Below are 13,082 nucleotides of genomic sequence, written 5' to 3'. Positions count from 1 at the left end.
TATGATACCAACATTTTAGAATACCATAATACCGTTTCATATGATACTGGCAAATTTTTCGGCCCACTGGCACCTGTTATAAAATGTTTATAAAGTCAGTTTTGTTTTAAAATTCTGTAAAAAATAGTTAAGCAACAGCAACTAGTCTCTTGCATGCGCTGGTCCAATAATACTTAGCCATGGTGGCGAGGGGGGATGCAGACCTTGATCAGTCTTCTATTTTTACATTTCAATAATTTTTTTTAACCTTCATTTAACTAGGCAAGTAAGTTAAGAACAAATTCTTATTTTTCAATGACGGCCTACCGGGAAACGGTGGGTTAACTGCCTTGTTCAGGGGCAGAAGGACATATTTTTACCTTGTCAGCTTGGGATTCGATCAACAACGCTCTAACCACTAGGCTACCTGCCACCCCATTTAATATATTGGAGCAGCGCGCAGAGCGAGCAAAGTTCATAGCATACATTGTATATAATTTCATCCCTGGTATAACCAAGAGCACATGGTGTATAGAGCGATTTCAGTGCCAACAGAAATTGTATTTGAATTCCATAATTCTGAATTTGTATTAGGATATTGAATTTGAATTTAATATTTTTTTATTTGTAATTCACAAATTGAATCATTGAATTCATAAATTGATCTTGTATTTCATGTTTTGAAACTAAGTTGAGTGAATGTTGCATTCAGTTTTCAAATTAAATTTGAATATTTAAATTCAATATTTATGTATTCAGTTTCAGAATGGTAGATTTTGCATTCATTGTCTGTGTGGCAAGTTTACAAACTATAATTTCAAGTTTATCGAATTTTCATATATTCAACTTCTCAAATGCATTCAGATTAAGTTTTAAAATTCAGTTCTCTAAATTCAGATTCCAAACAACATCTTTGCCACCCATGAAAGGTAGAGAAAAACAGATAGAATCAAACGCTTTCTGTGGTAAACGGAAGCTTCTGGGGCTTTCTGAAGCCAATGTGGCATGTTGAATTTATTTTCTTCTTATGAATTTGGCTTTAGCATTCTAACCGTTTTGGCTATAAACTATTATGACCACATTCCTGAAAGCTAAGATTCTCTGGAACATGGACGTGCTTTCTGTTCCACTGTATGATGATCACAGGCCGTACTAGAAGGGAGTGTCACAAAAACAATTTGGCCTCCATAGGAATACAGTTGAATAGCAATGTCATAGACCTTCTAAGGATAGCTTTTCAGCTCCCTATTTAATCTTGCTCTTGTGACTGACTGGGTTCGAACCAGGTTTCCTGCATGTCACAAGACTGTGTTAGCCCACTTAGCTAAAGCCCATAGAGATGCGTCGAGCAAGGTTACTCATCAAAAGAGCGTGGTTCATCGAACCACCTCAGTCATAGTTCACCCCACTTTGACCTCATACTCAGTGATCATGGCACCAATATACCCGACTGGGTTCGAATATCAGGCCTACTGCACAACAACACTTTCTGAGGCAAATAGAAGCAGAAGGATCTGTGCACCCCATTTAATGAGAGTGCAACAGAGGTGGTTTGGTGATCCATGCTTATGTAATGAGCAACCTTGCCAGAGACCTAAAGATTTGTGTTAGATTGATCGATGGGGTTCTAACCCAGGTCTCCTGGGTACCAGACAATGCAACTTTTCAGGTCTCAGACATGTTACTCATCACACGAGCGTGATCACCGAAACACCTGTGTTACACTTCACCCACCTACACTTCACCCATCCAAGTCACAGGACCAATGCCTAGGCTTTAGCTCAACAGTCTTGACCTAGTAAGTCACATGTTAACCTTATAATGACTACCCTTGCTGGAGACTTGAAACTAACACGTCTAACACAAACTAAAACATGTCAAACTAACATGTCTTCAGGTCTCAGGCAAGGTTCTCATCACATAAGCATGGATCCCCAAACTACGCTCTTTTGATGAGTAACCTTGTTGGATCTTAGTTATTACTGTAGCAGATGGACATCTGTGAACCTCACTCATCAGCCTGAAGTGTCACCCCTTGCGCAATTAAATAATGCCTTTTTTAATAGCACGATGTGTTGGAATGCTTCCGGAGGGCGGTTAGAAGTCCTGAGTTCGAGTCTCCATATGAGCTGAATCAGGGGGAAGCAGTACTCACCAAGCAGGCAGCGTGAAGCCTTTACAATGGAGCCACTGGACCTGGATCTACAGTTGCACTTGTTCAACCACTGGGGTCTCTGGGGAGTGAGTTTAGGGGGTGAATGCTAATGGGGATCTGTGAAACTCAGTGTCTCCCCTTCTGCAATTGAAGAAGGCCTTTTTCAATAGCACGGTGGGTTGGAACACTTCAGGTGGGTGGTCATGTGTGTTTGTGAGGCAGAGTCTTGGTATGAGCTGAAACAGGGGGAAGCTGTACTTGTTAAGCATTTACATTTTTGTAATTTAGCAGACACTCTTATCCATAACGACATACAGGAGTAATTAGGGTTAAGTGCCTTGCTCAAGGGCTCTTCAACAGATTTTTCACCTAATACGCTTGGGGATTCGAACCAGAAACCTTTCGGTTACTGGCCCAACAATCTTAACTGCTAGGCTACCTGCCGCCCTATAGCAAGAAGCGTGTCGTCATTTAAATGAATGACCTGAACTTATCCCTATAGGCTTTAGCTAAGTGTGCTAACACAGTCTTGTAAAATGCAGGAGACCTGGTTCGAACCCAGTCAGTCACAAGAGCAAGATTAAATATGGAGTGAAAAAGCTATCCTTAGAAGGGCTATAACAGGCCTATTAAACTACTTACTGTATATTCTTATGGGGGCCAAACTGTGGTTTTTGTGACACTCCCTTCTAACTTGGCCTGTGATCATCATAGAGGGAAACAGAAGGCACGTCCAGGTTCTTAGCAAAACGGTTCAAACGTTAGAGCCAAATTCATGGGAAGAAAATAAATTAAACATGCCACATCAGTTTCAGAAACCACCAGAAGCTTCTGTTTATCACAGTAACAGTTTGATTCTATCTGTTCTCTTCTACCTTTCCTTGCTGGCAAAGTACCAGGATGTTGTCTCTGGTTTTGAATCAGAATTTAGAGAACTGAATTTGAAAACTGAATATGATAAGTTGAATATATGAAGCTTTGATAAACTTGAAATTATAGTTTGTAAACTTGATACACAGACAATGAATATCTACCATACTGAATATATAAATATTTACTTTTAGTATTAAAACTGAATGCAATATTCGCTCAATTCACTTTCAAATAATGAAATATAAGTTCAATTAATTTTTATTATTTTTTTATTAAGAAAATGATATTCAAATTCAATATCCTAATACAAATGTGAAATTATAGAATTCAAATACTATTTATGTTTACACTGAAATCGCTCCATACACAGGCCAGTCTGATAGGCTTTGCAAGTTCGCTGTCCCACAGCAGTGCCAGAGAGGAAAAACAGCTTTGCAACATTAATGCATACAACTTTACATAAAGGAAACGGCTTGTTTCTAGCTCAAACGTAAAAAAAATAATTTCACAAACCATGTCGCAGGCTGTTTTTAAACTAATCCCAGGCCTCTAATTATTGTTTTGATAACAGCGTTGTTCAGTTACCAAGCTATCTAACAGCCTGGTAACTTGACAGTAGGTCAAGGCAAATTTGATTGGCCCAGGAAGGAAGGAAAATGATCTGCTACTCATGAGGTGTGATTTAAAGGTAGGATTCATATAGGCCTAATGTAAGAATAAACTATTAAACATCTATCTCTTTCTGGTGCTCCTTACATTCTGTTTGGTGCCTAATGTTTTTAAAGTTGGGAGCAGTGTGAATGGTTTGTGGGAGAGAGAGTGGTGTGTGTTTATGAGATTGATGGAGAGAGTGTGTGTGTGTGTGTTAACTGAAGAGTAAAGGTTCCATGCAGTGCTTTCCCCATATTGACACAATGACATGCAGGTCATTAAGCATGAATATTTCCTTACTCTCATTCCTCCAGCAAAATCACAGGTAGGCCTTTGCAAATATGAGCAAATTAACCATTCTATGCAGTATTCTATTAAACAGTGTGCAGTTAAATTCAGTATGTGCTGTATTGAGTAGAAGTGGGAATATCAGTGACAGGTGTTTTGTGTAGCACATGTGCATAACGTTTAGAAAACAGGTACAAAAACAGGATTTTTTTTCCCCCAACGGTATTGTGATACTACTCGGTATCATGATACTTGGCCTGGTATCATATCGTTAGTAAAATGTTGGTATTGTGACAACACTACTTTTGATCCCCAGCAACATGGGCACCCCTACAGTTAACACATCCCGCTTCTTTCACCGATACTACATATTCCTTTGTCTCTTGCCCTCATACATACTTCTCACATCTAGGAATCTCCCTCCTACACACTGCTGCAACATGACCATAAGCTTGGCACCTGAAATACCGTAGTGTGTTTGGCACAAAAGCTTGTACGGGATAACTGATATATCCTAGCATTACTTTGTCAGGTAAAGACTTAGCATCAAAACTCAAAAGGACAGACGGTGACTCTTCTATTTCACCACGCTCGCCACCAGGTCTGAGTCGCACCAAATGACAGGCTTCACAGACACCGGGAATTTTCGACTTCAGTTGATCCACCTCCATCCTTACCGCTACCCCAGTAATCACTATTTTCAATGGCACCCTGTTCCTGAGAGCAAAGCAAGTAACAGTTCTTGTCCAGCCTGACCAGCAGAGCCTGAAAGAAAAGCACAGAGGAAGGAATAAGAACTTGAGGAATTCCCAATAACAATCCTCCCATTCTCAGGTTAAGGACTGTTAGATAGTGTTGGCATCATTTGTCTTGGTTGCCTGCCATAGACTTGGGGCTTTTGGGTGATGTATTTTTTTCCCTGGGAAAAATGTAGGCCTCTGTTTCTAGCCATGTAGCTAGCTACACCTCAGGGAGGGAGAGGGGGAGAAGTCAGTCCTTTTCTAAAAACTGGGTCAGATTTATTGGAATGTTGCACACAGCCTGCTGTAGTTGTTTTTTACTCCTCTGAAATCACCCTTTTTACCTTATCGGCAGTTGCCACTCAGTCTGAATGTTTAATAAGACGTTTCTTTGTACAGTTCTATTGACAAGTGACTGTATTATCGACAGTTAAATTATTGATTGTCACATTCGTTTTTGGTGTCAAGAATTGCGTGTCAAGTTCAACATTTCTATCATAGGTCAACCTTGGAACAAAGCCGGTGAACACGATGGGTATACTGTGCTTCAGAGATTTTCACTAAAGAATGGTTTGTCCTTTGATGTAGTCATGTCTTCTTACCACTAGATGGTGGTCTTTACATTGTATTCCTCTGTATGCCTCTACGTCTTTTGCAATTTGTTGTCAGTGATTATCCATTTCAACACATTGTCCTCACATCACAGATATTCATATATATTTCTCTTGAATCACAGTGCAGTCTTGATTAGAGGTCGACCGATTTCACGTTTTCATAACAATCGGTAATAGGCATTTTTGTGCGCCGATTATGGCCGATTACATTGCAATCCATGAGGAAACTGCGTGGCAGGTTGACCACCTGTTACGCGAGTGCAGCATCAAAAGGACCTTGTGGCTGCAAGGAACCAAGGTAAGTTGCTAGTTAGCGTTAAACTTATCTTATAAAAAATAATCAATCTTCACAATCACTAGTTAACTACACATAGTTGATGATATTACTAGTTTAACTAGCTTGTTCTGTGTTGCACATAATCAATGTGGTGCCTGTTAATTTATCATCGAATCACAGCCTACTTCAACTTGATGATTTAACAAAAGGGCATTCGAGAAAAAAGCACAATCGTTGCAGTAATGTACCTAACCATAAACATCAATGCCTTTCTTAAAATCAGTACACAAGTATATTTTATTTTAAACCTGCATATGTAGTTATAAGAAATTAATGTTAGCAGGCAATATTAACTAGGGAAATTGTGTCACTTCTCTTGCGTTCAGTGCAAGCAGAGTCAGGGTATATGCAGCAGATTGGGCCGCCTGGCTCGTTGCGAACTGTTGAAAGGCCATTTATTACTAAAAAGACCGTAATTAATTTGCCTAAATTTTACATAATTATGACATAACATTGAAGGTTGTGCAATGTAACAGCAATATTTAGACTTAGGGTTGCCACCCGTTCGATAAAATACGTAACGGTTTTGTATTTCACTGAAAGAATAAACGTTTTGTTTTTGAAATGATAGTTTCCGGATTTACCATATTAATGACCAAAGGCTTGCATTTTTGTGTGTTAATATTATAATTAAGTATATTATTTGATATTTGGTAGAGCAGTCTGACTGAGCGGTGGTAGGTATCAGCAGGCTTGTAAGCATTCATTCAAACAGCAGCTCTTAGCAATGCTGGGATGCAAAGTGCCTATAAGAACATCCAATAGTCAAAGGTATATGAAATACAAGTGGTATAGAGAGAAATAGTCCTATAATTCCTATAATAACTACAACCTAAAACTTCTTAACTGGGAATATTGAAGAACTGGGAATATTGAACCAGCTTTCATATGTATTCATGTTCTGAGCAAGGAAGTTAAACGTTAGCTTTTTTACATGGCACATATTGCACTTTTACTTTCCACATTCCACAGAGTTGGGATGATTTGTAGTGTAAGTTACCTGGCCTGTATAAGAGCCACTAGCCACTGGTGGCATAGTTCACAGTTTGCATCATTATTTATTTGAGTCGAAAATTGATTTTATTTTTGTATTATATTAAGTTAAAATATGTGTTCATTGTTAATTCAGTATTGTTGTAATTGTCATTTATTACAAATATATACAGTTGAAGTCGGAAGTTTACATACACCTCAGTCAAATACATTTAAACTCAGTTTTTCACAATTCCTGACATTTAATCCTAGTAAAAATTCCCTGTCTTAGGTCAGTTAGGATCACCACTGAAATAATAGTAGAGAGTGATTTATTTCAGCTTTTATTTCTTTCATCACATTCCCAGTGAGTCAGATGTTTACATGCACTCAATTAGTATTTGGTAGTATTGCCTTTAAATTGTTTAACTTTCAGGTAGCCTTCCACAAGCTTCCCACGATAAGTTGGGTGAATTTTGGCCCATTCCTCTTGACAGAGCTGGTGTAACTGATTCAGGTTTGTAGGCCTTCTTGCTCGCACACGCTTTTTCAGTTCTGCCCACAAATGTTCTATAGGACTGAGGTCAGGGCTTTGTGATGGCCACTCCAATACCTTAACTTTGTTGCCCTTAAGCCATTTTGCCACATCTTTGGGAAGTATGCTTGGGATCATTGTCCATTTGGAAGACCCATTTGTGACCAAGCTTTAACTTCCTGACTGATGTCTTGAGATGTTGCTTCAATATATCCACCTAATTTTCCTACCTCATGATGCAATCTATTTTGTGAAGTGCACCAGTCCCTCCTGCAGCAAAGCACCCCCACAACATGATGCTGCCACCCCCGTGCTTCACGGTTGGGATGGTGGTCTTTGGCTTGCAAGCCTCCCCCTTTTTCCTCCAAACATAATGATGGTCATTATGGCCAAACAGTTCTATTTTTGTTTCATCAGACCAGAGGACATTTCTCCAAAAAGCACGATCTTTGTCCCCATGTGCAGTTGCAAACCGTAGTCTGGCTGTTTTATGGCTGTTTTGGAGCAGTGGCTTCTTCCTTCCTTGCTGAGCGGCCTTTCAGGTTATGTCGATATAGGACTCGTTTTACTGTGGATATAGATACTTTTGTACCTGTTTCCTCCAGCATCTTCACAAGGTCCTTTGCTGTTGTTCTGGGATTGATTTGCACTTTTCGCACCAAAGTACGTTCATCAGTAGGAGACAGAACGCGTCTCCTTCCTGAGCGGTATGAAGGCTGCGTGGTCCCATGGTGTTTATACTTGCATACTATTCTGGGATTGATTTGCACTTTTCGCACCAAAGTACGTTCATCAGTAGGAGAAGGAACGCGTCTCCTTCCTGAGCGGTATGAAGGCTGCGTGGTCCCATGGTGTTTATACTTGCATACTATTGTTTGTACAGATTAACGTGGTACCTTCAGGCATTTGGAAATTGCTCCCAAGGATGAACCAGACTTGTGGAGGTCTACAATTTATTTTCTGAGTTTGAAGGTAGGCCTTGAAATACATCCACAGGTACAGTTCCAATTGACTCAAATTATGTCAATTAGCCTATCAGAAGCTTCTAAAGCCATGACATAATTTTCTGGAATTTTCCACTCTGTTTAAAGGCACAGCCAACTTAGTGTATGTAAACTTCTGACCCACTGGAATTGTGATACAGTGAAGTAAGTGAAATAATCTGTCTGTAAACAATTGTTGGAAAAATTACTTGTGTCATGCACAAAGTAGATGTCCTAACCGATTTGCCAAAGCTATAGTTTGTTAACAAGAAATTTGTGGAGTGATTGAAAAACGAGTTTTAATAACTCCAACCTAAGTGTATGTAAACTTCCGACTTCAACTGTATATAAAAATCGGCCAATTAATCGGTATCGGATTGTTTTGGTCCTCCAATAATCGGTGTCGGTATCAGCATTGGAAAATCATAATCGGCCGACCTCTAGTCTTGATAATCTACCCTTCTGTGTAAAGGATGTTCTTATATGGACTGAGAGAGAGAAACTGTTGATTTATCTGTGTGAATTCCTGTCTTGTTAAAAAAAAATTTTTTAACTAGGCAAGTCAGTTAAGAACAAATTCTTATTTACAATGACGGCCTACACCGGCCAAAAGACGCTGGGCCAATTGTGCTCCGCCCTATGGGACTCCCAATCACGACCGGTTGTGATACAGCCTGGATTCGAACCAGGGTGTCTGTAGTGACACCTCAAGCACTAAGATGCAGCACATTAGACCGCTGCGCCGCTCAGGAGCCCGCTCAGTCTTGTTGCTCATGACATTGCCTGATGTTGACATGATTTTCTGATGTTGACATGTTGTCAACATTCTCTGTATATGACATGAGAACAATTAATAATTATCATAATTTTTTTCTCTGGCACTGGAATGAGTTTACACTTCTCATTGCTTGTATGGCTCAGTTTCTTGCAGGACACAGGGCAGTAGGGTGATTTGGCACTAGATGACAGTGTATTGACATGGCAGGAAGTTTGGAGCATGTCATGGAGTGCTGAGTTGGCCTGCCAGGAAAGGTATCTTGCTTTTTCTGCGTCATCACAGGGTATTTATAATCCATAATTTCATAATCCAAGAATTTCATCCACCCCTCTGCCCTGGATGGGCTGCCTGCCTGCCTGCCTTCTCTGCCCAGAGAGATTTTCCAGGAAAGGAGCTTGTGAGCCTACTAGTCTGCTTATAAAGCACTCTGTGTTGGATTCTCCCACACCACCTTAAGTTCTCTCATTTGGCTTCCAGCTGTGTCCTCCATTTTTTGTTTGTATTATTTAACAACCGATCAACGATATTTTTCATAAATGTTTATTTTTAGAAGACAAAAAAAACTTGCTGGTGCTCTTGTTGGTGCTGCTGTGCTGTACCATGTCTGGCTTGGTGTAGTCGTGTGTCTTTCTCAGGGCCTATTGCCTGTCACACTGGCTGCACTAGAGACTCTAAACTGCAATGCCCTCCTCTTCCGTTGTCTTTCTCCGCATTGGCTCTCGTCAGCTCGTTCCATGGTTGCTGGGGAAACTGAGGAGGATGGGGCCCAGCGGGGCAGGGGGAGGAACCAGCCCTGCAGAGGGGCTTCCACAGGCCCGGGATGGGCCCTGCCATCCAGCTGCATAAAAAGTCCCCCTAGTGTTAGAGCTAGTGCTAGTGTCACAGTTGCGCCTCTCTGCCGGCTGTTCTGCAGCTCTGTCTCACTCTGCTCCGGCTGTCACAGGAGCACAGGCAGCAAGATGTCATCCTCATCCAGCGAGGGCCAAGGGAAGCTCAAGCCCAAATCCCCACTGCGCAAGAGAGGGAGTCTGCAGAGCACCACCAGCCCTGGTGAGTGGAGAGGTGTGGGTGCAGGGGTTCCCAGAGAGAGGAGTAAAGGAATGCAGGGGTTAAAGGGGGGTGCACATCTGGAGTCGAATTGACACATTTGCTAGTGTAGTTGTGTGAAGGCACTCAAAGTTAAAGAAAAACAGAAGTGGATATCTTAATGTTCTTTCTCTGATACTCCATTTTTGGGGGATGAGTTTGTTTATTAGGCCTACGTTCTAATGGGAGTTTTGACTTGTACTGTATTACACTGACTGTGAAGAGGATGTAGTACAAAGTACTGTAAAAAGGGATTTTCCTTCTGTATTTATTTGAAAAAATACATGCTTGGTAAATGGATGGGTAATAATGGAATGTGGCTTGCTTGATTGTTTCAAATAGCCTAATCAAGGTTGTTATTCACCAACAGCAGCAGATGGAATCGCCAGACAGATTGATTAAAAGTGTGATGTTTTTATCCTTGCTTTAGCATTAAGGTACTGAATCTCCCAGTAATACCCACTGTAGCAACTCAGTATAGGAGTAGTGACTTGGTTGGCCTGCTGATGATGCTGGACTCTAGTGTGGGAGAGGCTTTGAAGGAGAGAAGTTCAAAGCAGTGTTTGAACCTAAAGGCCCTCCTTGCACACAGTCCTTTTTTTAAATTCAAGAATGTACTCTTATGGACACTATTGTTAGTGCATGACACAAGTCTTCCAGCCCCTCCATATCTCCTCCAGTGAGCTTGGACAGGGCACAGTGATAGGGGCCCTTTATCTCCTATCATCACAGCCCTCACCATGGGGTCCAAACAGGAAACAACACAACAAATAAAATACATAATATAAATATACATACATAGCACTACATTTACATTACAATTTAGCCATTCAACAGATGCTCCTATCCAGAGCGACCCACAGCTAGTGCATTCATCTTATGATAGCCAGGCGGGACAACCAAATATCACTGTCCTATCCCAATCACGTATCACATACATAATATAATGCAAAATACAATACAAAATGTATAAAAATGTCTGTGTGTCTCTTCGCTGTACCAGTCATGCCGAAAGGTCTTCTTTTATTTTTATATGGTTTTATTCATAGCTTGAGTTACCTGGGGTGGCAGACAGTTCCATTTAATACTGTGCGTTTCCCAGCCTCTGTTCTGGACCTGGGGACTGTGAAGAGACCTCTGGTTGCATGTCTTGTGTGGTACTGATGAGTGTCTGAACTGTGTGCCAACTGCTTGAACAGACAGTTCGGTACCTTCAACACCTTGGACAAAGACCAACAGTGATGCACTCAATCTCTCTTCAACTTCGAGCCAGGAGAGATTGACATGCATGTCATTGACATTCGCTCTTTGTGTACATCAAAGCTCAATACGTGCTGCTCTGTTTTGGACCAACTGCAATTTGCTTATGTCCTCCTCCGCACCTGACTTTACCACACAACTGGGCAGTATTCCAGGTGCAACAATACTAGGACCTGTAGGACCTGTCTGGTTGATTGAGATATCAAGAAAGTAGAGCAACGCCTTATCATGGACAGACCTCTTCCCATTTTAGTAACCATTGAGTCTATATGTTTTGACCATGATAGTGGGCTATCTAGGGTGACACCCAGCAATTTAGTCTCTTCAACTTGCTCAATAGGCACGTTATTCAAAATTATGCTTTTCTTTTTGAGATATTTAGCACCAGCCTATTGCTAGTTACCCATTCTAAAAATCACTGGAGTGCAATGTTAAGGGTGTCAGTTATTTATTTTACTGTTGGAGCCGATGTGTATACTGTTGAGCCGTCAGCGTACATGGACACACAGGCTTTATTCAAGGTCAATGGAAGGTTATTAGTAAACACAGAAAACAATAATGGTCCAAGCTGGCTGCCCAGCGGTACATCACACTCAACCAAATTTGTATTAGAGAGGGTTCCATTAAAGAAAACCCTCTGTGTTCTATTGGATAGGTAACTGTCCATCCATTGTAAGGCAGAGGATGTTAATTCATAACACCTAAGTATTTTCATCAATATGTTATGATCAAAGCTAGCATTGGAATCCAACAAAACAGCTCCCACAATCTTCATCAGTCATTCTATATAATAACATTGCATTTGGTCGAATATGATTTTGTCCAGAAGTTTGCTAAGCACCGGTAACAGGCTGATTGGTTTGCTGTTTGGTTGCTATTTTTGGGCAGCGGAATTACCTTTGCTTCCCTCTAGGCCTGAGGGCACACTGTCTTTTAGGCTTAGATTGAAGATGTGGCAAATAGAAGTCGAAATGTATTCCGCTACCAACCTCAGTAATTTACCATCCAGGTTGTCGTTCATCATCTATCCATGGGGATTGGGTCGTTTTAACAGTCAGTTTCTTTATGGGCGCTTGCCTGTCAGTATCCAGAAGAAGCAATTTAATAAATGCAGCGGTAGGATGTTCCTCATTACACACATCAGACCAACAAATATTTTTCACATCTTCAACATACGTACCATTGCAAAACCTCTTGTATGATCGCTTATACACTATTTTAGGACCTGTCTTTGGAACTTTGGTTTTCTTAGATATGGCTATCCAGTGGGTGTGGATACTGTTTTAGAACAGATTTCTGCAGCATTAGAAAGGATATGGTTAATGCTTTTTATTGAGTGATGCTTTTTATTGAGTGATGCGTGATGCTTTTTATTGAGTGATGCGTGATGCTTTTTATTGAGTGATGCGTGATGCTTTTTATTGAGTGATGCGTGATGCTTTTTATTGAGTGATGCGTGATGCTTTTTATTGAGTGATGCGTGATGCTTTTTATTGAGTGATGCGTGATGCTTTTTATTGAGTGATGCGTGATGCTTTTTATTGAGTGGACAGCTTGATGAAAGCCAGTCAATATTTAGGTCACCCAGAAAGTATACCTCTCTGTTGATATCACATACATTATCAAGGATTCCACACACATTATCCAGATACTGACTGTTAGCACTTGGTGGTCTAGAGCAACTTCCCAAAATAATAGGCTGAATCAATCACGAGTGCCTGATGTCGCTAAGCAGATTCTTTATCAACATTATTTGCTTTAAGTTTCCAAAAACAGTTTTGTATGATCCTTAAAACATTGTAGTGGAGTCGGCATGGTGCGGCTATTAAGA

The 13,082-nt window shown here is 40.7% G+C and overlaps 1 protein-coding gene across 3 annotated transcripts in view; it reads left to right on the top strand.

Moving 5' to 3' along the window:
• Positions 1–13,082, top strand: part of LOC115150595 (AMP deaminase 2) — a 57,042-nt gene that overhangs the window by 1,919 nt on the left and 42,041 nt on the right. For 2 of the 3 annotated variants that reach the window (XM_029694050.1, XM_029694049.1), the window contains exon 1: positions 9,640–9,955. The exons of the other annotated variant lie outside the window; for it this stretch is intronic. In XM_029694050.1, coding sequence (XP_029549910.1) covers positions 9,640–9,955 — 316 coding nt within the window. Of the gene's footprint in view, positions 1–9,639; positions 9,956–13,082 lie in introns of those variants that run through there. 3 annotated transcript variants of the gene reach the window in all.

This window comes from Salmo trutta, chromosome 16 (genome assembly GCF_901001165.1).
Source record: "Salmo trutta chromosome 16, fSalTru1.1, whole genome shotgun sequence".
Taxonomy (NCBI): domain Eukaryota; kingdom Metazoa; phylum Chordata; class Actinopteri; order Salmoniformes; family Salmonidae; genus Salmo; species Salmo trutta.
The sequence above is the reverse complement of the archived record's forward strand: the minus strand, read 5'-3'. Positions and strand labels throughout refer to the sequence as shown.